This window comes from Rhinolophus ferrumequinum, chromosome 18 (assembly GCF_004115265.2).
Source record: "Rhinolophus ferrumequinum isolate MPI-CBG mRhiFer1 chromosome 18, mRhiFer1_v1.p, whole genome shotgun sequence".
Classification (NCBI taxonomy): Eukaryota; Metazoa; Chordata; class Mammalia; order Chiroptera; family Rhinolophidae; genus Rhinolophus; species Rhinolophus ferrumequinum.
The window spans coordinates 46,167,906-46,194,820 of record NC_046301.1 but is presented as its reverse complement, the minus strand read 5'-3'; the positions used below and the strand labels follow the sequence as shown (position 1 = coordinate 46,194,820).

Below are 26,915 nucleotides of genomic sequence, written 5' to 3'. Positions count from 1 at the left end.
TGTAAAAACAGTGCTATAATGGGAGCGGGGTTGAGGGAATGGGTGAGAAAGGTGAAGGGATTAGGAAGCACAAATTGGTAGTCACAAAATAGTCACAGGGATGTGAAGTGCAGTATGGGGAACACAGCCAATAATGTTGTAAAACTGTGTGTGCTGTCGGATGGGTGCTGGACTTGACGGGGGGATTACTTCATAAGTGTAAGGAGGCCTGTCCACTGCACGCACACCTGACACTAATATAAAACAGTATCAACTGTCAACAATTTAAAAAATATATATATATTTATTTATTTATTTATTCACGGATGTCAAGTACAGCATAAGGAATACAGTCAACGGTATTGCAATAACTATATACGATGTCAGAGGGGTACTAGACTTGGGGTGTTATCACTTTGTGAGGGATGTAAATGTCTAATCGTTATGTTGTTTTGTACACCTGAAACTAACAATTTAAAAAAAAGATGAGTAAGTTCTGAGGATCCACTGTGTAGCATGATGACTATAGTTGACAATATAGCACTGTATACCTGAAACTTGCCAAGAGTAGATATTAAATGTACTACACACACACACACACACACAACACACACACACACACAAATGATAACTATGTGAGATGATGTGTGTGTTAACTGACTTTATTATGGTAATCATTTCATAATATATACGAATATTAAATCACCCCATTGTACATTTTAAACTTATACAATGTAATATGTCAATTACATCTCAATAACCTTGGGAGGAAAGGTGATATAAAGCTATGAAGAGAAAGGTAGGCTAACTTAGTTTGCTGTTTCTCTTGCCATCTAAGCAACAAAGTACAAATAACCAAAGAAGATCCACAACTCAAATTTTTCTCAGATGCACAACAAATAATTTAATCCTAGTAGTGATATGGGTCCACCATGTCTAAAAGTCCTGGGGGAAAAAATACAATAAGCACTCTGCTAAGAGAGAGCTCCGGGCTCTTTTGTTTAAATTATCCTCTGCAATGTAAGAACTGCTATTATAACTGAATGACTAAATATTTATGGCTTCTGTATGATCCAGAGGTGAACATTTGCATTGCTTCATATGATTTATCCTTACTGAATACTTTCCATTCCCAAATATAACTTAAGGGTCAAAATTATCTCCCTTCTAAAAAAATAATAGGCTGGCCCCCACTAATAGTCACTGAAATTTTTAAAACTCAAGTACAGTCTTATCTCATATCCTAGAAAACAGACGATTTGAGTTTCATTTAAAATGCATTTTAAAGGCAAAATGCTACCTCTGACAGTTCCTTTTTCAGTCTTCTCAAAAAGCACACAGGCTAATGTTCTCAATAAAACTTGGGTCTGGGATTTAGTCTGCTTCTTTGTCTCCTCCATCAACCCAATACAGTGTGTCGCACATAACGAGCACTCTGTGAAGATCTACTGGCTTGATTTTGAAAATGTTAGGGTTTTGAGAAATTCCTCTCCTGCCCCCCAACCCATGCTTGGGAAATGTGAAGAGCTGAATTTCCCACCAGATCTGTGTTGCGGTACTAGACCCGCCCTTTCACCACAGTGCCAGTTGTTCCCCCGACACCATGCATTTTACAATGCTACTCCCTTCTCAAAACTTGCACTGAATCCCACTGACCACAGGATTAGGCCCTAAGTCACTACACTGTTGAAACCTGCTACAATGCTCTTAATTCCTAACCTTTTCTACACAGACTTCCCAGCATGAATTCTTGATTCACTTATCCAACTGGGTTCGGTTTATCCCCTCCTTAGCTCATGCAATCATCCAGACCAGGAACTGCCTGGCTTCTCCCATCTTTTGCATGAATCCTAGCCCCCCACTCTCATCAGGCCCAGCTGAAACCTCGTCTGTGGGACGTTGTGGATTTCTCCCGTGAGAATCCTTTCCAGCACCCACATTTTGCACACCATCTTCCACCACCTCATCCTCTTCTCTGACATCTCCTGCAGCAAGCTAGACACTTGAAGGGCATGGGCAAATCTGATACGGTTTTGGGCTCCCACACAGCCTTTTGGGGATGCTAGCGGATTTCAAAGAAGGAGGAGAACTTAACACATGTTACAAATGCATTGTTGAATACATTGTTAAGAAATGACGCAAGGTTTTTAAACTAAATAATGTTAAGTTATTCAAGCTCATAGTGGGCTGGGACATAGAGCTATATCTGGACCTTCTGTCTAAAAAAAAAAACTAGTTTAAAGAAATGTCACGTTCCTTTTCTATAAACTGTATTAACTTAAACTTTACAAAACTCCTGTCCTCCCACTCCCACAACCACACCTTACACCAACTATAATTGGAAGAAAAGTGACTTTTTCCCCTAAAATTTCACTTCCATCAACCAAAGGTTCAAAAAAACACTCTGGTGTACAGCTGTTATCCTACCAAACAGAGGGGGCAGCCCAAGGGCAGCGTGGTGAGAACAAGGAAGTTCTCCCTTCCCAGAAGTCACAAAACCGCTCTCGGCTACTCTTTCCTGGCAGAAGGAAGTTGATGCAAGGACAGGAAATAATAAGTGATTTTCAGCTGTAAAAGGAGTAGGCCTCTTCAGGGATTTTTTTTTTTTTTTTAAGAGTTACTCAAATTGGCTACCAGGGGTAAGAGAAAAGGGCATCACATTAAAAACAAACAAAAAAAGGTTCTGATGAACCCCAAAAAAAGTTCATTTTTTTAAAAACACTAGCAATTGCTGACTTCATTAAAACAATCCTGGCTATAGACCTGGAAGCCAACACTCTGGCAATTCAAAGGTCATTCTTTGTTCTGAAAATCAGCATCAACTACCAGGCTGGTGACACACTAGCTCCTGAAATGGTGCAACAGAAAGAACAAGAAGGTATACTATTTCACAGCCATATAGTTCACGCCCAAAATGAAACAAATAGGTGAATGAAGGCTAGAGCTCAATAATCCCGGGACGGAGGCAGGGACACCACATGACCCACAGGTAAGCAGGAAAAACATCTCATCAGCTCAGAATGTCAAAGCAGCAGTGACTTAGAATCCACCCTGTCCACTCCCCTCATTTTATAGTTAAGGCTCAAAGAGATCCCCTCACACACACCAGTGGAAAGCCAAGGCTACTACAACTCATGGAAGGGAGAGGAGGGCATTTGAATAGGCCTATCAAAAATCAGTGTTTCTAGACTTTTCAAAGAAAAAGAAAAAGCCATTAAAGGTCTCAGTCTCAAAATAACTACACTATTTTTCTTATTTTTCTCTCAGCTCCACTTAGTAGCCACTGCGTTTTACACTCTAGAAACTACAGTTGCAATGGGATTAAAAAGCTAAAACAGCACAACCAGACCTGCTGGATTATCCCAGCTGTATTTTTTCCCCAAAAACTAAATGAAAACCTATGTATTGAAAATGTTCTCAGAGCAAGACTAGGAAGCAATATCCAATATTCAGTTTAACTTTCTCTTGTCTCCCTCTCTCCAATCTACTCACTCTCCACCTGGAAGCCAGTTGTTCTTTTCAAAATACACATCTGATCATGTCACATCCCTGCTTGGAAGCCTCCAATGGCTTCCTCCCAAGGCAACTCCTGATAAAGACCACAATGTGTAAGGCCTGAAACAATGCTGGCCCACACCTACCCACTCAGCCCCCTCTCTGGCTCTGACCCCCACCCCGGCCATCTGCACCCCAGATACCCCTCAGTTCGTCCAGCAAGGCCAGCTCCCTCCCACCATGAGACATAAGTACTGCCGTTCCCTCGCTGGAACATTGTTGTCTAATCTCTCTCATCCCTATCCTGACGTCATTTCCTTTCCTTCCAGATCTCAGCACAGTTATTCCGATCTTCTCAGGGAAGCCTTCCCTGACCACTGTTAGCTTCCTTCATAGGCCTCCTCACAGCACTTACTGCTGTGTGATGCTCTGACTGCTTCCGTCAACCATCAGTCCCGTTAGGACAGCAACCACGTCTGTTCTGGCTCACCACTGTAGCCCATCACCCAGCAGATAAATAGATATTGACTCTTTAATTTAATTAAAGAATAAACCAATGAGCAAACAAATGCTGGACCGAAAGGGTGGGTTTTTAGGAAGACATAGCACAGAGACGTTAAGGGAAAGTTTAAGCCATTGCCCTCTTAGCCCAAGCTTTTAAATATATGTACTTTCACAAAGGAAATGGTGGGGAAAAAATACATGTCTTTCACAAAGAAACCCTAGACCAGCTCTGTCCAATAGAAATGTAATGCAGGTCACAATTTCTAGTAATCACATTAAAAAAATAAAAAAAAAAGTGAAGTAAATTTTAACAATAATTCTATTTAACCCAAAATATCCAATATATTATCATGTGAAAATGTAATCAATATTTTTAAAACTTATTAATAAATATTTTACATTCTTTTTCTGTACTAAGTCTTGGAAATTCATACGTATTTTCCACTTACAGAACATCTCAATTGACATGTGGCTGGTGGCTACCGTATTGGACAAAGCAGCCTTATACCATTCACACTTCCGATAAATTATTTGCTCTCTTCTTTTAAAATACTCACAAAAAAATCTTTTAATGTTTTCTGCATCATACAAAGCAATAGTGAGGCAAGGGGAGTATATTTACTATAAACAACTGAAAAATAAAGGAAAGAGACCCATGTATGGTAATGTAATGATACCTTCTTAATTCGTTCATGACTTTAAAAGCTTTCTTCATATGCCAAGGATTCACTGTCAGTGGGCAGTGTTTTTCAGTATTATCATCTTTTGAATCGAGAGGCTTCTGATGACCCTGCTTTGTGCATCTATACATAAAAGAAAAGAACAAAAAAAAACAAAACAGAAAAACACCTTATTAAAGATAATTTAGTTCAGGCTTATAAGGCTACAAGAAATACAACGCATGCCCACTCCCTCCCTCATTTAGAGGAAGTCGCACAATAATCCCAGCGTAAGACACAATTTCGAACACTTTCTGATGGTCACTAAGATTTTAACAAAAAATCTTTTGGTCAAAGATGAACACCGAAAATTCAGTAAAAGTGATACAGCAGACATCTCCAAACAAAACTTCTGAGAAATGATCGTCCCTTTTGGAAAGTAACCTGCGTAATTTTAACAATCTGTTGTAACCACACATTATTTACAAACCGAGACAGGAACAAGATAGTATTTTACAAAACTTTAGAAACTTAGAATCTGATTTGAATTTTGCTCTCTACCTGCAAGGTTATTTACCCCATATATTCTGGACCTACTCTAACAAGAGATTAATCATGTTAGCTAAAGTTTATTGAGTATTTACTATATGGCAGCCACTGGGCTAAGTAGTTTTTACTGTCTTTATTTGCTTAATCTTCACAACTCTGTGAGCTAATTATATTATTAGTATCCCCATTTAAAAGATGAAGAGATTGAGGCAGAAAGGTACTTGGTAAATGGTAGACTTGGTAGCCAAAAAATTTACAAATAAAATCACGGTACCATGGGGGACAGGGGTGGAATTAACTGCTAATGGACAGAAGGGAATTTTTTGAGGAGATGCTTGCACAACCCTAGAACTTTACTTAAAAAATCACTGAAATGTACAATTATATGCGTGAACTTTATGGCATGTAAATTATACCTCAATAAAGCTATGAATTTAAAAATTGGGATAGAAAATGAAGCTTTAAAAAAAATCTTATTTGTATGTATATCACACAAAGCACAACAGACAAACATCAATCATTATGGCTGCATTTCTCTTCACACCTTTTCATTTCCTAACCCATTTCTGAAAGGCTGATTCATTGTTAAAACATTACCTTTCATTTATTTATTCAACAAATATTTTTAGAGTGCCAACAAAGTACCCAGCACTCTTCTGGGCACTTGGAATACATCAATAAACACAACAAAGATCCCTGTTCTCACAGACCTTGTAGTCTAGTCCGGGACAGGGAGGAGCAATACCCACAACAAATCAGTGAAGTAGGTGGCACATTAGAAAAGGGTAAGAGTGATGGAAAAAAGAGAAAGGGCAGGGTAAAGAGTCAGGAGTGTGCAGTGATGTTAACCTGCAGTATGAAATAGGGTGATCAGGGCAGGCCCTACTGAGAATTGAGATGAGGACGAGGGATGAGAGAAGGTCCGGGAGGAAGATACAGCTGGAGCAAAAGCCAGAACAAGCCTGGTGTGTTCCGGGAACGTGAGACCCGGGCTGGGGCTGGTAGGGACAGGGGAGGGCGGATCACGTAGGACCTTGCAGGACCTCGTCAGGGCTTTGGCTTTTACCCTGAGTGAAATGGGGAGGCACTGCAGAAGAATGACACGATCCAACTTAGGTTTTCAAAGGATCACTTTGGCTGCTGGTTAAGAATAGTCTATATGGGTCAAAGATGAAAGGGGGGAAGCTATTTAGGAGGCTAATGCAGTAGGAGGTGACAGTAGCTCAGAGCAGGGTAGTAGCGGTGGAGGGAGAAGGAGGGGTGATGAGAAGTGACTGGGTACTGGATCTATTTTAAAGGTAGAGCCAATGAGATTTGTTCACAGAACGCAAGATTTGGTCACATGTGGCCAGTCAAAGCAAGTCAGCATGACTGCATGTTTTTTGGCCTGAGCAACTGGAATGAGCGCCTGTTAACTGCACGGGGAAGGCTACAAGTAGAACCGGTTTAGGGGTAGGAAGATCAAGAAAGAGCTCAGTTTTCATACATGTTGGTTTTAAGGTATCACAGCCCTCCAAGTGAAGACGTCAAAAAGATGCCATCAGATGACTACTGGAGCCTAAAACTGGAGAGAAAAATCTAGCTGCAGGCAGAAATGTGGCAATCATTGATTACACAGGTGGCACAAGAACCCATGAAAGTCGGGCACTCAAACATTAAGGTAACCGCCAACATTAACCACAGAAGGTATCCTTGCGTGTTCCCACTGCCCTGCTCCTGGAATCAGCACTAACGGAGAAAGCTGATTCTTCAAGCGCTGGCCTACGACAAGCAACCAGCAGTCCCGCTTCCCCACCACTTGGGAGTTTTTAAAGGGGCCTTGCAAATGACTTTAGTACACGGCACTGCCTCCGGTGGGTGAGGCCACAGCTGGAGGGGAGAATGGGACGGTGCACTCTACTCCCTGAGGCCTCTCGCGTGCATGCGTATGCGTGTGTGTGTGTGTGTGTGTGTGTGTAAGTAGGACTTACACCTGGCCTAAGAAAAAGGACTAGTAAGTCTAGAAACCAAAAGATGAAAGAACATCCAGATATGGTGGAGGGAACTGGGGAAACACAATGGTACAAGGCATGTTCTCGTAATGCCTCTTCTCACCATCCTTTCATAAAGAACACAGCAGGGAAAAAGGGAAGTGATGTAGATATATGAAACCTACACAGCCTACACGTTTTGACCATGCAACACTGGATGTCCACATATACAGCGATTTAATAATGTTTATAGCTGCTTCTAGTTTAGTAGCTTAGAGTTTACAACAATAACTCTATAATATAATATAATATAATATTATATTGAAAATATAATATTGAGGACTGGTGAACTATCATAGAAGACTCTTCAATGCTCAGAATGGAAATGAAAACAACTGTGCCCTAGAAAGAATATCATTAAGAGTCAAGAGTGTTTATATTTGCTTAAGCAATTAGGAATTAAAACTTTCTGCATGAGAGAATTAACTTTAAGACAGCTACCATACAATAATCAATGTCTATACTGGGGCTTTCTTGAAGCTATTTTCAGCTCCTGCTTTTTCTATGTATTCCAGAACCTCTGCAAAGAAAAGACTTCAGTCAAAGGCTTAAAGGAATAAGAAATAACACTGACTTTTTTTTTTTTAAGTGTTCTCTGTACTGAGAGCCACTTACAAACATAGCACAGGTCTACCCAAGCCCTTTCCATAATTTTCCATTTCCTATGTGGTTTTGTGTTAGATGTTCTCTCAGTCAGAAGCAAAACTGAGTAACAGAAAATTATACATCATGTCTAAAACTATAGATGTGGAAAATGAACATACACAAGGAAGCAGCTAAGTGGGAGGTAAAGGTTTACCCTTTAAGTTATACCAGTAGGTGCAGTTACACCTTCTGCCTGCTTCCCTTTGAAGCAAAAAGCTAGCCTTTTCCAGAAAAGCTCCTCATTCTGAGAACTGCCTTCTTTGAAATGTCTGAAGGAGATACTTTTGCAAGGTTCTTTCACTTTTAAGTCTTTCCCCAACTCTACATTTCATAGTCTTAAAATTATCCAGTAACCTATTGTCACAAAACATACTCTAAAGTAGTTGAGGCTTCCAAGGGTTTGGATCCCAGTACACGGCTAGGCTTTGTAATGGATAATCCTAAAGTCTTCCTTCAGCGAATGACTCTTCTGCAAATTCCCAGTTGTGGGCAAGGGTGGCTTCTCAAACCAGGTAACTTTCTAGCTCTGCCTAAGAATACACGTCTGATGATAACTGAATTCTCGAAAAGGAAGGAAACAGACCAAGCTATCTCCTTCAAACATTCAAGACTCCATAACCAGGCAGAGGTTTAAACCAACTGCGAAAATTTTGAGAACATCTTAAAAATGAGTTACATTTTCTTGAACTGTTTATCATTTGTTTATCATTTCTAAGGGAGGGGGACAAAAGGATCAGAATGACGCAAGTAAGTTTTTCAAACTATACTTCACTATACCTCTTCACGTGAAGATTCAGGCAAGCCCTTTTTCTAGGACTGGGTGTATCAGAATGATAGCCACCTCCAGGAGTAGGGGGGAAAGGCAGCTATGTACAGTTTAAAAAAAAAAAAGTGATGTAATATACCCCACTACCCACTTACCTCCTACTCCAGGACAACCATCTCAGATTGTGAAAAAACACTAGAAAATACGGTTGTTTATGTTTTTAATGTTTTCTGGTGGAAACAATGCTATACTTCATGCGAATGATGCAGCTGCAAAATTTAACAGGGGACCAGCCATTCTCTCATTCAGGACACAAATACTTAGCCCCTGGGTGGCCCCCATCTCTGCTCTTCCCACTGCCTCTTCACCTCAAAAGCTGCAAGACTCCCCTGCTTGCAATGAGTCACCCACCATTAGTCACAAATTTCTGCCAAGTTCACATCAGCAGCTGTTGTTTTTCAAAGTCACCATCCATGCTGTATGGCTCTGAAGTTTCTCCATTACTTTATAATATCTCTTTTATTTGCTCTGCTGTCTTCCTCGCTAAACTTACACTCAGAGGCTGGTTATTGAACTAACATTGCTTCCATACCCATGTCCATGATATCAGAAGTAGAGAGTCAACCATAACTAATATTTTAACTGATATTTGTTATGTCACTCGACAGTTTCCCAACAAAATACTCTCACATCCTTCATCTCACCCAGATAACCACCATATTACTTAGAGGTTGTAAAAGTTGAGGGCTCTCTCCCTTGGAAACACGTCTTGGTTTATGGTAGAGTTGTGGTTTCAGTTTTTGCAATTAGCTAAAGGCAAAGAGACATGCTCTGCCAATTTTCTTCAAGTGTTTAGAATTTAAGCTTTTATGAGGTCCAGAGCCAGTAGACCAACTGCCACCTACAAAGACACAGTCATATTGCCAAATAAATATAGCTTTAAAAAATGTGATCATCTGCCCTACAGACATGTAAAAACTTGAATTATACCTTCAGTATGTCGAGCTTTAGAAATGAATATGAAGCATCTTGGGAGATAAAAAACGTCCTATCCAGTCATAGAACACCTTGTAGACGTCATAATAGTGCCACTGAATAATACATCGGTGTAGCACAGGTATTGCTACAAGTTATGTTTCCCATTTCTCAGAGCTGGAAAGGAAACATCTAGAAAAGCTGAAAATGCCCAATTTTACTAAAATGGAGTAGCAGTTAACAGCACTGAACCTACTGGAGGACAGAGGGAGGGATTACATACCACCCTCTTCATCCTCCTAGAACTTGGCTGTGTGGCTTTTGGTTAAGTGTGTGGGGAAGCTGTGGCAGGAGGAGGTGGTTGGATGTCTGAAGTGGAGAGGTTGATGGAAGCTGGAGTATAATTGCTCTCTGATAGTAGAACAATAGAGCTGTAAAAAGCTCTGCTTCAGTTCAACTCAGCTCTCCCTCCCACCTACATGACAAACAGAGCACAATCAGGCACTTTTTGTCCCCAACAGTGACTATTACCAGGAAAGGGACCAGGATAAAAGCCTATCTTATGCAAGATCACCCTTATTTTAAGAAATATGTTACAAACAATTAACAAAGCACTATCAGAGTAGGATACTGTCAGGCTCTGAAAGAGGAAGAAGAAGGTTGATGATCCATTTCAAACATTTTCGTGTTTTTTATCACTCATATTTCTCACCTTTCTTTTCCAACTTGTCCTAGTACCGCCATCCCTTGGCTGGTAAAAGAAGGCAGCAATATGACTTGGCAATTCAGGTGACTGGGCTACATTTTCTAACACTTGACTAAAAAGGCTTTAGAAGAGGATCAGAATCGGCTGCGTGACCTGAATTGTACTCCTGCCTATGCCAAATACCAACCAAGTGCCCTTGGATTAGTTACCTAGCCTCTCTGCGCTTCAGACTGTTTACTTATAAAATACGGTTTTGTTATTCCACAAATATGTCTACTACGAAATGTAACATGAAAGTCCAAGATAATAGCACCTCACCTACTTGCCTCAGGAAGCTGTACAAGCACTAAATACTGTAAGAATGTACACAGAGCTAACAAAAACGTTGACGTTAGGAGCCAAACTGAATGGAGCTGTATTTTTATGGATGTTATTGACCTTCCTCATCTTTAATTGCAACAGTCAATGAAAACTATCGGCAATACTCCAGCCAGCCACCACTGTTTATAAATCCAGTAGGTGAGCACTGCCTATATGGCCACTGCACGCCCTATGCTAAGGCAGGGATAAGGAGCATAAAGAAGGCCGAGCACAGGAGTCTTCTCCAGTTCCCACTGAACTGGGGAGCCACATCTGAAACCACCGGGGAAGGGCACAAGTCAGGACACAGGTGCAAGATTACGGGCTATCGATTATAAATACTATCAGGATGCAAAGCGAGCTGGAATGAGTTGGCGTCAACAGGGAAGGCTTTGTGAAGGAGACGGGCTTCCAGACCTTGGAGGAATTCCAAGTTGTTTCAAGTAGGGGCAGAATAGGAAAAGACTGGAAACTCCAGGCTTGGGATAAGGCAGATTTTCAACATATAAGATATGGCCAAAATGAAACAGGGCTGTGATCACTTGGCTGAGATATCTGGTTTCGTTAAGTCATTTGGTGTGACTGTAAGATTTCGGGCTGAGGGGAGGGGAGTGGTGCAAAATAGTAGGTGGACTGAAAGATGAGGAGAGAAAACAGAGCTCCATAGGAGGAAAAAATCCAGGTATCAGGTGATGAAATCTGTTCATCAAAATACTAGCAGTCAGAATGGACACCTGAAACCAAGGCTCGACAGTTCCTGGGAGCTGGTAAGACGCAGAGGGTGATGAAAGAGAAATCAAAGACCATTCCAAGGCGATGGGTATCCAGGACCAGAAGGATGATGACTCCACTGAATAAGTATAGATGTTGTAAAGGGAAGTCAATTCAAGAACAAAGATTATGAGCTGAGTTTTAGACTCGTAGAACCTGAGGTACGAGCTAGATGTTCGTCAAAAAGTTCACAATTCAAGACTGATGCACAGATCTAGAGCCCACTCCTGAGATACAAATGGAGCCACAACTTAGTAATTAATAGTTGATTGAGACGAATTGGCCACGGCCTTCATCTGTGTGGAAAGCTACTGCTGAGGAACAGTAATGGAAGAGAAGCCACACACGTTAAGACCAAAAAAGTGCTCAACAGAAAGAGATCAGAATCCCACTTTCTCCTCTACATGTTGAGCTTGGGAAAGTAATTTAACCTCTGAAAAAAAGACAATTATCAGAGACCTACACTATAAGGTAAATTGTTGACAAGATTAAATGAAATAAAGTAAGAAAATAATATAAAAAATTAAGTTACATTTAGGAACCTAAAAACCAGAGGAAGAAACTAAGAAAAAGTAGTGTCATGGAAACCAAGACCATCTTTTTCCAAGGCAGAATCAGTGAAAAGAACTGGTCCGAAAAATACTTTAGCAAATGCAGAGTCTGAAATGTAAGAAAGAAAAACGTAGAACACAAGTATCTTCACCCACCCATGACAGTAATTGTGTTATATGTTTATTTACTATCAGTTTCAACCATGAGGAAAAGGACTTTGTCTTCTGAGCTATCCCCAAAGCCTGATCACAGACGGCACCCGATAAATAGGAACAAAAAGCCTGAACTCACTCATTATAAACAGTAAATACATTTGGGATTTGGTAGAATTCTATAGAAGAGCATCTGAAAGGCAAGTTCCACTCTCTGTATCACCTTGAAAGAACCTTCTACCTGATCTTAAGAAAGAAGTTGAACTGTTTTCATAAACACTCCTGGTGCAACTCCATCACAGCCACAGATGAGTAAATTTATAGTCACCTTCATGAAAACCCACTTACTAATATTTATTGAATGCCTACTAAGTGCATTCGATAATGTAAATTAGAAACAAGAGGTTTGCAGGTATTTGGTAGGAGGAGGAGTGATTTCCCAGCCAGCATCAGAAATTTTTAAGATGACTCCATAAACTACCTATTCCAGAATCCACTTCTCAAGTTCCCACATGCACCCCAAAATCTTCCTTATAGATTACACTTCCTTCAATACACATTGATCCATATGTCTTCTAACATTACCTTTTGGGCCATTATGGATCCTAAATATTTCAAAGGTTTTTATCATGAAGAGATTCACCTATGATCTGAGAGATGCCCAATTTACACTAAAACTTGTTAAACAAAAACAAGAGTACAGTCCAATGGGCTATCAGAGACAAATTAATACTGGGGTCACCTGTGGCAAGATTCCAAATTCACAGTAATTGACTCTTAGAATTAGAAAGAACATTAAAAGGTCATATGGTCCAGTAGATCCCAAATGTCAGGTTTCAATGAATTTTTAACGGGTCTATGACAAAATGAGGGCAATGTAGTAAGTTTTCATAAAACTAAATTTATTCCAATTAAGAGCTACCGTTAACCTAAGATTATGTTATTCTTTGAATTTGGGAAGAGGCACTAAAATGTCCATTCTTTTACAAAAAGATGATGGTTGATAATTATTATCTTATCGATAATTACTTGGCAAAATAAAAAACTTAGCAATTCTATGTTGGACTTCATTTTTTTTTTTAATATTACAAGTCAGTAAAATGCAAAAGTCTGAGAACCTCTGCTCTAACCCAAGCAATCTCCTACTGCTTAAATAAATGCCTTAGAACATGTTCAACAAGATGTTTGCCAGCCTATGCTTGAACACCTCCGATGTTCGAGAGTATCCAGTGATGTGGAATCGACTGAAAAAAGATGTGGTTGCATCCAACATATGTTTGCTTAGCTTTGAAAAGGAAAGCAAAAAAAGCAAGGACTATAGAAAGTCAACTTGTGAAAGAGGAGCCATTTGGAAAACCAAGGCCAAGAAAACTGTCCAGCAAGGGGAGGTCAAAGGATGCACTCTGTCCTATACCTCCTACTACTCTTCCCTCACCTTAATAATGGCATAAATCCTTTTTTTAAAAACTCTCAAAGCTAGAAGCTAAAAAAAATTCCTGAGATCAGGGCGTATCAGTTTACATTTCCTTCTGTACCTATCAGTTCAAGGCCTGAAACTGCTTTACTAATGTACATCTAATTTTCAGTTGCACACCTTTGTGCAAATTGGATCAAAGGCACATGTCCCCAAAATACAACAGACTGTAAGTGCCACATATACTCAAGGATGCAAAAAACAGTAAGCCCAAATATGAAGCCAGTGACAATTGATAAAAGAATCAAAAAGGATGAGGAGAACTTGGAGGCACCGAGTGAAAAAAGGAGAAGAGATCAAAACCTAATTTCAACAAGACCGTCCTGAAGAAACTAGGGAGCCTGGGCATAGTCACCTCCATCCCTCCAAGACAATGTGCTAACAGGCTGAAAGGGAGCAAGGGATTTCAGAACAATGTAAAACTGACTGTTAAAAGAGAAGCATGAGCAAAAGTACCATACAGTGCCAGGCAGAGACAGACATTGAAATATTTGCAGAATTAATGAATTAATAAACAGACACTCACACAAAGAAGATACGAGTCCCTGCCTCCAACCACATCATCCAAGGCACTGTAAGTTCACATTAAACGTCTTTCTTTGACTTAAAGCTTAGGCTACAAAATATAACCTTCATGAAGAAAAGCTGAGCCCTCCCAATAACTTCTACTGGCCTCCATCCTAGCCCAGCTCTAGCCCAGTGAGGCCCAATGAAGCTCTTTTCCAAAGACACTGCCAGCATTTCTCAAATCCCGCACCCATGATTCAGTGCGGAAGAAAAAAACAAGTTAATGGGAATGGAAGCAAACAGGTCAAGGAGTGGGAAGGAAAACTATTCCTGATCTACAGAAAGGTAAGTAACATTCTAATGAGCTCTGGACAGAGAGTTATTCCTAGATAGGCCACATGAAAATAAAACCTATTTGTATTTATTATTAAATCTCACCAACTGTAGTGAGCCACGATTAAAAGAAGTTTTAAACCATTCTCTCATCACTGCTAGCATTCCAGGCTTTCCATTACCTCTCAGCCTGTCATTGTTCCAGCACGACTGATTGAGTCTCAATACCAAACACCAAAATTATGCCAGACACCAAAATTATGATTAGTTGAACCGTTTTAGGTTCAATTTATCAATATTTGCATGCATACATCTATTTCATCTTTAATTATTTCGATTTAAATCACTGTCTATGTCTCCACTCCCTCTCTCCAGAGCCTGCTTTCCCACACCCTTTTTTTCACCTGCATTCCAAGATCTTGTTCTTTCCTTTGCTCCAAAAAGTGAAAAGGGATTGCAGAGGACTGATATAAAGGGGGCAGGTTTGCTACAGATAACATACCTTCATGGTATATTCTATATACTGTGTGTTGTCTATGTACAGGTAGCATTTCCTGCCTTAAGTGCCTCTGAGCCTGGACAGAACTCATGTGCTGGTGCTGTGCTCACGCTGCTGAGGCAAACAATCCACCATCGTGTTTCCTAGGAGTCAGGAGCCTTCCTGAACCTGCCGAAGAACAAGACCAGATCACAAAGCCCTCAAAGCCCCAGCGATCATGAAGCAACTGAGCCCCTGTTTCTATCAGCCCAGGAGGGTCAATCCAAGAGTCTTATCATCTACTCCTTAGATCCCCATGACCTGTTCCACTCAAGCTAAAAATTCCACAAGGCACTTTTCGAAATTGCATTTCCAGAATCCTATTAGCTCTCCTAAAAGGACTCGACATCAAAAAATTATTCAGCCCAAGGCTAATATCCATATTTTGGCTGGAATTCTGCCAAATAACCACAAAAGGCTAGTGCGGTACAACTGCCATGACGGGAAGCTGGCCAAATCTAAGTGAAAAATGATAAGGCTCCATGAATTAGCTCTTATGAAAAGGTACACCATTCTTCAGAGTGAGGTTGGTCTGCGTTTTGAAAAGTCAGATTCAAAGGGCTCTTCTTCCTTCATAAGGTTAAACTAAGGAAAGCATATCAAAATTGAAAATTTCACAACTCCTGGGGATTTATAGACCACTTTTACCAAAATGTTTTTTTTAAAAAACCTTGTACTGAATAATTTAGTATCTTCAATATCTCCCACATAATTGTTCAGCTGTTATTATTTCTAAAAAGTCATTTTGTTGCAGGTGATCTTGAATGTATCTGGGTACCCAGGAAAAAGACACCTGTGCCTGGCAGGTCGCGCTACACTACTAATTTGCCCAGGGTACCAAGGAAACAGAAGATGCTCTGATTTCTGAATAGAATTTTCTGCAGTGCCAGGTAAAAGAGGTCACATGCCCTGAACAGCCGCGGCTCATTTAGAGTGATGTAAAAGCTCCTCGGATATTAATTTTGCTAGAAATTCGGAGATGCAAGCAATCTAAGATCCATTCATTTAGACGCCGGGCGTCTGGTACTTTTCAGTTGCCTTTTTTCAACGGAATCCCGTGCATCGTATTTCCATCCCTTAGACAGGGGTAGGTGACATGGGCACGAGCAGCCCATGCCTCGCAGGGAGGTATTCACAGGACCAGCAGAGTCCCCAAGCACCACCCCGTCCCGAATCTTCTATTCGCCTGGGATCGGAAAGACCCTTCCCGGGAAATCCTGGGCAGAGCCTTAAGTCCCCCGCCTGGCCAGGCTGAGTTTCCGTCGCGTCCTCCTCGGGACTGCGGGAACCGCGCCTCGTCACGCCCCGCAGCTCCCACCTCTCACCTCCCCCAGCGCCCGCTCCCCGGCGGCTCCGGGCGTCCAACGCCGCCGGGCACCGGGCGACCGTCGCCGAGCAGCGCCCGCGGCCGGCGACACGCACCGCCGCGGCGCGCTGATCTACAACGCAGAGGCTCAGCCCGCCCGCCCGCTCACCCGGGAGGCAGCGGCGGCGTCTCCATTGTGGCTCCTCTCGGGCTTCAGAACGCGAGCGCCGCCCGCCGCCGCCAGCACCATTCCAGCCGCGGACGCCGGCACTGCCCGCCCGCCGAGCCGCGTTCCATCCGCCCCAGAGGGGGCGCCGCTCGCCTCACCGCGCGCCACCACCTGCGGCAGCGGCCCCCGCAGCCATGGCCCGCCTGGCCGGGCGCGCTCTGTCTGACTGCGCGGCGCCCGCGTTCGCCCGAGTGCGGGGCAGCGGCGACGGCGGGACGGGCGGGCTCGCGGGCTCGGCCACTTCCGGGTTTGGCCCCGCCGGCGCCGACGCTGTGACGGGACGGCGATGCGGCCTCCCGCGGCGGCCGAGGACCCCTCCCTCGGCGCCTCCCCTTCCTCTTGCTGCCGTTGCCGAGGCTGCTGCGGCGGCGGGGCGGGCGGGCCCAGACGCGGGCCCGCGGGGCGGGACGGGCGAGACCGCCGCCTGCAGTGGAGTCTGTGGGTCACCGGGGCGGGGGAGCGAGGAAATTAGAGGGGGTGTTGTCGGTCCAGGAGAAAGGCGCCCGAAAGCACAGCATAATAGCGTTTGGTATTCACTTATCGCAGTGCTTCCCAGGCATGACCAAGTTATTCTCTTGATTGGAGCCCAGGGAGATGGGAAAGGTAAGCAGAACCAACCAATTCCTTTGCAAATGCTGACACGGAGGCAGGCAGAACGGAATTTGCCTGTCTAGTGTCCCAAGTAAGAAGCTGGGCCTCCTTCCTCAGTGTATGATCCATTCGAGTGAAGTGAACTCCTGCTCGGCAAGGTTTGGGTACCCCAGACACGATGGAGAGCAAAACCAGGTCTGCGAGTGTGGAGCTGTCCACCTAGACCGATGAGAGAAACGAGGAAGGAACTCAGTGTGAGGAGGTGAGATGCTATTTTAGGAATGATCAAGGAAGGCCTCTCAAAAGGTATTATTTAAACAGAGATGGGATAAAATGGATCTTGAGTAATGCAAAGAGTACTCAGGGCAGAAGGAAGCGCAGTGCAGAGACTCCTATGCAAAATCTTGCCTGGCTTGTTAAGGAACGGAAAGGAGAACAGTGTAGCAGGTGGTACCTACAAATATGCCCGCTGGACAGCAGGAGCATCTGGGAACTTGTTAGAAACGCGAATTCTGGAAGCCCACTTCAGCTCCACTGAATCAGAAACGCCTGAGAGTGGGCCAGGCAGTCTATGCTGTGCGTAACAAGCCCTCCACATAATGTTGGTGGCCGCTAAGGTTGGGGAACCTCTGGTGTTACTCAAGCAGAGCGAGGACAGGAGACAATGGAAGGAGATGCCGTGAAGCGGGGATGGAGGGTTATAGTGATAAATCACGTAGGCCTTATAGACCATGGTAAAGGATTTGGCTCTTACTGGAAAGTTGTGAGCAGCTTGATCTGATAATTAAAAGAACAACTTTGCTACAATTTGTTTTAAAATACTCCACCAAAAAAAGAGGAAGGGTAAAGAACAGAAGAAAGAAGATGGGCAAAATGTTAATTTTTGAGGCTGAGTGATGGATACATAGGAGTAATTATCATTTATGTGTGTATATATGTGTATGTTTTAGTTTTTTGTTTTTGTTTGTTTTTTTAATTACTGGTTGCTATATGAGCAATATATGTAGGGAAGCAAGAGAGCAGGCAAGGAGATTAGCCTAGCTGGGATGAAAAATAAGGATGGCCTGGACTGAAGTCAGTGATGGAGAGAAATGGTCACATTTGGATTCTATTTAAAAGATGAAACATCCAGGAATTTCTAATAGAGTAGATATGAGTATAAGAGAAAGAGCAGTCAGAAATGATCCCAAGGGCTTTTCGTCTGGGCTCTTGGGAAAGTGGAATTGACATTTACTGAGATTAAGAAGACAGAGAAGAAACAGATTTGGTGGGGGGAGAGGAGTATTTGTAAACTGATTTAAACATGGTAAGTTTGAGGTGCCTGCTAAACATCTGTGTGAAGATAGGTGTGGACAATGGGACAATTAAATTCACAAACTCATCCTAGAAAAAGTGCTGCATACCTCATTGCTGAATATCACTGCAGTCACATTTGAAGTACTCCCCTTGGGAAGCTATGCACTGATGCCAGTACCTAGTCCACCCTTCGAAGCAATTTTGCAACTCTTTTTCTGGAATGGCCATCAGAGCTGTCATTGTATTACCCTTGATCTCCTGAATGTCATCAAAATGTCTTCCTTTCAGTATTTCCTTTGTAAAGAAATACTGGTAAAGAAAGAAGTCATTGGGGGCCAGATCAGATGAGTAGGGAGGGTGTTCCAATACAGTTATTTGTTTACTGGCTAAAATCCCCCTTGCAGACCTTGCTGTGTGAGCTGGTGCATTGTTGACTCAAGAGTCATGAATTGTGGGGGGAAAGTTCAAGTCGCCTAACTTTTTCATACAGCCTTTTCAGCACTTTCAAATACTAAATTTGGTTAACTATTTGTCCAGTTGGTACAAATTCATAATGAATAATCCCTCTGATATTAAAAAAAAAGGTTAGCAACATTGTTGCAACAAGTTCACGAACTTAATTTTCAGACCTCCTGTGTGTGTGTGTGTGTGTGTGTGTGTGTGTGTGTATACACATAGATACATATATATACATATGTATATGTATCTGGGGTGGACTGAAATGTGGAGTTGTCAGTATATAGATGATATTTAGAGTCATGGGACTGATTGAGATCGACTAGATAATGTAACTAGAGAAAAGAGAACCAAGAAGTGAGCCCTAGGGCACTCCAACATTAAAACAGTAAGATGAGGAGGATTCAGCAAAGGAAACAGAGACAAGGAGCAGCCAGTATGGTGGGAGGACCAGAAGAAGTATCTTCATAGCCTAGCGAAGAGTTCCAGGAAAAGGCAATACCTTAGTATGCCTTAGCATGAGCTAACCTCTCTAATAATCTGGTGGCATTATTGATCCACCATGAGTAGGACACACATGATGAGTTATTCCTCTAGTGTTAGTGATGGTTTTGATCAGATCCATAATAAAATTGCCTACTTTATAAAATCATTGTAAGCATTAGATGAAATAATCTATGCAAAGCATATAGCACTAAATATAAAATGGAAACAATAAATGTTTGTCGCCATTATTATTTCTATGTATTTCCATGACCGTCAATTATACCTGACTCAGCAAAGCATTGAGGTTAAATGCTAGACCCGAGAGATACACACTAACTTAGGGTTGATCAAACCTTTGGCCTGACTTCCTTCTTCTGTATGCAAGCTGAGTGAGCAAGGCTGTTTAATCAACCATTTCAGGAGCTCTTTCAGGAAAAATAAAAAAATCTATTGCTTTTGTATCTTCCCACCCAAAGTAGTATTACATGTACAAGTAAACACTAAAAAATGAGAATGTTTCAGTGTGTAGGCACACAACTCCAAACCATAGCCCCTTTCACATCCTCCCTGGATTAGCTTTATCTGTCACAATTCTCTGCTTCTTAAGGGATCTAGGCCATTTAGCATGCTAAATGTCTACCCAAACCTTTTCTTTTTCACACCCATCCCTACATTTGTAGGCTAGTCTGACAAAGAGCACCTTTTACCCACATATAGCTCAACCTTGCTAAGAGTTAAATATCAGCCAACAAACTCTAGTATCTAGTATGTTGACCACCAGGTAGATTTGAAGACAGTTCCTAATCCAAGTCTCTACCCTGGACCCCATTCCCTTCAGAGAACAGAAAGAGCTGAGCCCACAACTCAGCATCTCATCTAAGATGCTTTCAGCAAGTTGAAAATGTTAATTAATCTACACTGAGCCTTTGTTGTTTTTTTGAAAAGATGGTGACGGAACCCTTGGCTTTCCAACATAAGCAGACCTGCCTGAGATCCATAGCAATTTATGAGGCCAAAGTTTCCATTTTCATCTTTGTTTGAGCCAAGTAACTTCACAGAACTGGTCCTTGGCCAGATGCAACCTCAACACTTAACCCTGTTTTACCATTCACAAGAAAAGTAAACAAAAATACTTGACAGGATGAACACGAATCCATCCGTGGGGAAAAATCTTTTCATAAATCTTCTTTGTATGTCAGTTTCACCATTTTCTCAAGTAAAGGACACAAAGGATTAAGAGTAGCTACCCAAGGCCACCGAGGACTTCTGGTTTCCATTTGCCTTGGCATAAAAACTGATTGGACATTTAGAGGCATTAGCCCTCTTCCTGCTCAGGGTATTCACTCCATCTACCTGATTATTCTTAAGATGAGCTTTTTTCTCATCTAAAGATTTCTCCTGCCCACTGAGGAGAAAGATCTTACAAAAGTCCATCCATTTGTTACACTGTTGAAATAGAACAATCCCTTAGCCATATTAGTAATCGTAACCTAGAGCTATTGTAAGAAACCAGAAGGTCATTTGTAAAGAAGATGGAACCACACAGAGCAACAAGTCCATGACAGTAGCTGGTGGCAAAAAGTTACTTAGCTTGAGTTGAAATCAGATGTTGCAGTAAAACTGCGTGATATAACATGACATGACAGGCACAAACACATCACATGGCCAGAATCTGGGAACTAAGAATTGCTCCTAAAAAGAAGATTTAATTTCACCAAAGAATATAAAACTGTAACAGCCTGTTTTATAATTCCTTTCAGCGTAAAGATAGCAAGTATGAAAAGTATCACTCATTCAAAAATAGGGTATAAAAGAAGATGGAGGCCTTCTAAAAAGTCTTATTTTCTATCCTAAAGAGTTAGTCTAGGGTAGCCAGTTGGCCCAGTTGGTTAGAGCTCATAACCCTAAGGTGGCTGATTTGATTGCTACCTGGGCCAGTGAGCTGCACCCTCCACAACTAGAGTGAAAACAACGACTTGACTTAGAGCTGATGGGTCCTGGAAAAACACACTGTTCCCCAATATTCCCCAATGAAAAAAATTTTTTTTAAGTTAGCCTAAAATGCATTCCTTGATTTTCTAGTTTTAATTTAGGGTTTTTCACTTTTATTCTTTTGATTTGGAAGCAGCTTAGTGTACATAACATATTATGAAGCATTTCAAAGTATTCTTATGAGATTTTGCTATTGAGCAAATGGCTTTGTCAGTACATTCAGGCATTTGTTACAAGAATTGTGGTGTTAAATGGGGTAACGTGAGTCTTCGCTCCAGACCAATAGAAAATCTTTCATTGAAGGAGTCCTTAATTTCTATGAGTTCAGTTTACTATACAAATGCTTACTCCTTGTATTTTGTCTTTAAGGTACCCACCTTACTTCTAGCACAGCACCTGCCCATTGTCCTATATCGGAGGTTCCTAGAGAAATGAAAGAAAATTGCAAAGTTTAATTGGAAATCTGTTGGAATTGGTACAGGAAGAATCCAAAAATAGACTTCACACTCATGTATATCAGGTAAGCAGTTTCTCTGTGCTTTTGTAAGAAAAGGAAATTTACTTCATCTATTTTTACTTATATAGTTATATGGTGTCTATTTATATAGTCTGGTGATGTAATAGCTCATTATAGAATTACCTAGGACTAAACATCTTTCTACACTGTCAGCAGTGCTGGGGGAAGAAAAAGCAAGTAAAAATTATTGATGAATTATTAGCGTGTTGTCATTCATTTTAAGTTATGCGCGCACACACACACACACACACACACACACACACTTCTACCCACAGTTTTGCTTTGTCCATCTCAGCTATTAATAGCATGACCTCTAAGCAAAATTGTGAATTTTTTGATTTTTTGCAATCTTACTTTCCCCATTCAGTTCCCTTTTTTCCTTCTGGCATCAATATAGAGGTGTGATACCACTTCTAACCTTTACCTAATCTGTAGGTCTTCAGTGTCTTTTCTTCATCCCTAATCAAACTTAGAAATTATCTAATATTAGTTAACAGAATTATTAGTGGATTACACTCTAATATAATGTTTCAATATACTGGAGTAACTTCCTACTAGTATTATTGTATCCAAATAATATCTTTATACCCTATTCTCCTTCCTCCTAGAATGTATTCCAATGCCTTGCATATTATTTCATGGCAACATTTTTGGTGACAAAGGTAATGTTAAAATTTGTCTTCTTCATTAATATAAGTATTAGTGGATAACACTGTGAAAAGAATGATTATTATAATAAAGGACAATGCTGAGAGAGGAGATGAAAAATATTCTTCTTAAACTCTAGACCTTTTGAAACTAAACCTCTGGGAGTTGGTATTATTTGTTCAAATTGTTCACATGCTAATGTGAAAAGATAAGTCTTGAATGTCCACATAAATCCTGAAATTTGAGCTTAGCCCAAGTCTTGGAATTATTTTTGCAACTGAGGATCTTTTGCCAAGAAATCCTTTCTGGTTCTTAATCTGGTACTAGTCAGCTTCTGGATGCAGAGAAGCATGTTTAATGCAGGTATAAGTGGTTAGTCAATTCCTGAGGCATCCATATTTCTTCATTTTCCTTGTTAAGATCTTGGTAATAATCCAACCCAAGAAATAGAATTGAATCCAGGCTGCATTTGTATGAGAACTATTCTTCATTGAACTAAAAATGAACCTAAGCTGCCATTTTGAAGTCTTTGTTAAAAGCCAGCTAAAATTAAATCATGAGAAAAATATTCCTAGTCATATTTTCTGAGGCACTGATTTAAGCCAGTCTTAATTGTATTATACTTGGGTATTATATCAACTTTTTTCTATGCCAGATATGGAAAATACTGATCACCCTATTTTAAGGTGCAACTACCCCCGACACCATCAACACTCCCTAAACTCCTTTTCTGGTTTTATCTTTCCCCAAAGCACTTATCAAAATTTGACAAACTATGTGTTTTACTTATTTATTTCATTTATTGTCTGTCTTCTCCATTGGAATGTAAGTTCCATGAAGGCGGAGATTTTAGTCTGTTTGGTCACTGCCATATCCCCAGGGCCTAGAAAAGTACTGGCACATAGTATACCCGCAACAAATACTGTTAAATGAACAAACTAGCAAGATTCATTGTATACATTAACGAAAACATTTACCTTTAGGAACATACATTCTAACTCAAATTCATTCAAGGTGCATTTTAACAGCTATATACTACATTGTATATTATTTTTTATTTTTATTTTTTATTTTTTACTTTTAAAAGTATAAAATCAGTGCTCCCCCAAAATAAGGAAGGCACAGAGAAACTTTCTTTGATGTTAGTCATTCAATCAGCCCACATTTATTGAATGACTTCTTTGATGAATACACTGTATGTAATAGGTGGGGAATGGTGGAGGGAGAGAAATAATAAAAAGCTTAAGGCAAAGATTCTGCCTTTAAGAAACTTGTAGTTAACTTCAGACACAAGAAATAGATCCAATGCATTAAATCAAATTAATTAGACAAAAATGCCAGACAACAAAGTCCTCACAAATAAAATAAATACTTACTTAGGCACTTAACAAAGAATAAGGTGCATCATGGGGAAAGACACTATGTTCGGTGGACAGTTAAAGAGGATTTAGATAAATGATTCCAAGAGTCTGGTAATAAGAAATAAAGTCGAGGTGTTAGTGTTAAGGTCAGACCCTAGGGATCCTTGAATGGATTTTAGGCTTTATACGAAGTAAGTAGACAAGTATTGGAGGAGCATCTTTGTCTGTCTGTGTGTGTGTATGTTTGGTCAGGTAGTAGAATAAACAAACTCTACTCTTAAGACTTTTAATCTGGCATTTATGTGCAAAATTAATGACAGATGGGAAAGACTAGAAGCAGGGAGATTAGTTGGGAAGCTATTATAAGAATTTGTGTGTAAGATAATAAACCTTGAAGTACAGCTGATCCTTGAATGATGCATGAGGTAGGGGCACCAACCTCCCGTGCTGTCAAAAATTCGTGTATAACATTTGACTCCCCAAAAACTTAACTACTAATAGCCTGCTGTTGACCTTACCTAGAGAAAAGAAACTGTTATTTAGAAAATCAGAAAGAAGGAAAATACATTTACAGTACTATAAATATATATTTATTGAAAAAAAAATCCGCGGGTAAGTGGACCCGCTCAGTTCAAACCCATCTCGTGAAAGGGTCAACTGTAGTGTGCTATAAATGGAAAAAGGAAAGCCAAATGGCTGAGATGGGATAAGCATGACTTGATGACTAATTTAGTAGGGGGGCAAGGAAGATGAAGTAGTCAAATAGCCCGAGGTTTTAAACCTGACAATGTGGTGATCGAATAGATAAAAAGAAGAAAGTGACACGATGTGTATGGTTTTAGGCCTGGAGAGTTTGCAATATTAGCAAGATATCTGAGTGAAATGTCCAACAGGAAGGTGTAGATGAGCCAGAACAAGAACACTCCATACAAAGATAGAAATCACTCATAAAGTTATTGTCCCCTGAAGAAACTGGTAATGCAGCCAACTTTCTGTGGCGAGCTACTTTGCTACAAGATGTAAACTCTCCTGCATAGTCTCCACATTTCTCTCTGCATAGGTTGGCATCCCTATGTGTTGCTTTCTTAATTTTAAGTTTTAAAATTGGGCAAGTAATACATGATTATATTCTTTTTCTTTTTTAACTTTTATTTATGTAAGTGTGTTTTTCCAGGGCCCATCAGCTCCAAGTCAAATAGTTGTTTCAATCTAGTTGTGGAAGGCGCATGCAGCTCACAGTGGCTCATGTGGGGATCGAACTGGCAACTTTGTTGTTAAGAGGACCGCACTCTAACCAACTGAGCTAACCTGTCACCCCCATGATTACATTCTTACAGTAAAGATTCAAACCATAAAATGAACAGATCCATTGACCCACCCCAAACCCCTCCCCAGAGAAAACACATATTAACGGTTTTGTGTGTCTTTTCAAACAGTTTTCTATGCAGTTACACACAGAGGTGGCACATATAGAAATGCATGGGTTTGTATTTGTTTGTTCTACATAAGTGGAATCATGTTGTATGATACCTTCAGCCCATTAGCAGCTGCTAAGGAAGCCTCACTGCCAATTTGCTGTAGCTGTGGGGGACCCAGGCAGGAGAGTTCAGCTGCCAGTTGCCAATACCTCCAGGATTTTAACTGATACTAATTTCAGGGAAGGTTTTGAACATCAGGAGTTTGGCTGATGAATCAGATTAAACTGGACCCTGCCAGATCGATACTCTATTGCAGCTCAGTACCACAAACCATTTTTCCCTCCCCTCTCACCAAACCCCACACACTCTTTTGGAAATCTCATTTTTCACTCTAACCCTTAGGGAGGCAGCAAGATTCAAAGTCTACTCCTCCAGTAAAAATTAGTGCTTTAAAAGTGGATTTGCAATACCAGAAATCCTAAATATTTCTAGATTCTTCCTTTCTGTTTTTTCGTATCTTTTATTTCAGTCTGTACCTTTTCTCTCCATAATTTTTCATTCCAGTTATCTTGCCTAAGAAAAGACTTTGTCTTTAACACTCAGGGGGATGAGGAAGATAGTGAAGAACTGAGGTGTGGTGGTCAAAAGCTGCTGAAATTTAATTCTTTTGTGTTTTAGTTCCTGATTAAAGCTTTCTAAAACCATAGTAATTGTATGCCTGCTTATAATGATTTACTTTAAAGCACATTTAAATACTGCAGCAACATGCATTTTATTTAGCACAGTCCATTTTTAAAGTTCTAACTGTGGGAAGCTATATATGTTCATAATTACAGTTTATTTGAATGTGTAATATTTTTGGAACAGTGAAGTACCATACTTTGGGGGGGTGGAAGAAAAATAATTTATGCATTTTTAAATGAATTAAAGGTTTGTTTTTTTTTTTGTTTTTTTGTAATGTTCATTCTCTGGGATAATTTTAATATTCATTGTTTCTGTTTTATAACATAAGCTATGAATAAAAATATCTTTATACTATAGAATCTCACTAATGTGGTTTTAAAATCCGTGTCATGCAGTGACCACCAACTACTTTGATGATTGTGGTGACTAAATTATCTTTGAGAGATATTTCTCTTATACTGAATTCCATACCAAATAATTTTTGCAAGTAAGTGGAAGTGTCTTTCAAAGGATCAACTGAAAATTATTTCTATTTCATCAATAACTAGTTATAATCATGTTATTAGAAAAGTATGGCTGAAGCCACTTTGAAAACTCATCAAGTCCATTCACCCAATTTCATATGGAAGGATGACCAATTCTAAAGGCACTTAGGGACTATTTCAAAACTTTCTCCCGTACTGCGTTCTACACTTTTACAGTTCTTTTCAAGATTCAGCACCTAGCACTATGTTGGCTTTGGAGATAGATTCAAAAAATAATCTACTTGGGACCAGCTTGCCCACCCCAAATAAATGAGATATATACATACCTAAAATTTCAGGGGAATATAATACATGAGTGAAAAGATAATTTGTGGATGGGATTATCCCAGAAATACTTTCTGGAAGAGATATAATTTGATCTGGGCTTTGGGAGACATATAAGATTTAGATT

General features: G+C 40.6%; 1 protein-coding gene and 1 long non-coding RNA gene across 2 annotated transcripts in view; one reads left to right on the top strand and one right to left on the bottom strand.

Annotated features, from left to right (window-relative positions):
* Window positions 1-16,736, bottom strand: part of KLHL2 (kelch like family member 2) — a 91,813-nt gene extending 75,077 nt beyond the window's left edge. The window contains exons 1-2 of the mRNA XM_033134531.1: window positions 16,471-16,736; window positions 4,656-4,781 (exon numbers count right to left, since the gene is read on the bottom strand). Coding sequence (XP_032990422.1) covers window positions 4,656-4,781; window positions 16,471-16,496 — 152 coding nt within the window. The 5' untranslated portion in view covers window positions 16,497-16,736. The remainder of the gene's footprint in view (window positions 1-4,655; window positions 4,782-16,470) is intronic.
* Window positions 16,737-16,967: 231 nt separating this feature from the next.
* LOC117037972 (uncharacterized) overlaps window positions 16,968-26,915 on the top strand; it is a 31,495-nt gene continuing 21,547 nt past the window's right edge. The window contains exons 1-2 of the long non-coding RNA XR_004425599.1: window positions 16,968-17,383; window positions 21,721-21,871. This is a non-coding gene — a long non-coding RNA (uncharacterized LOC117037972). The remainder of the gene's footprint in view (window positions 17,384-21,720; window positions 21,872-26,915) is intronic.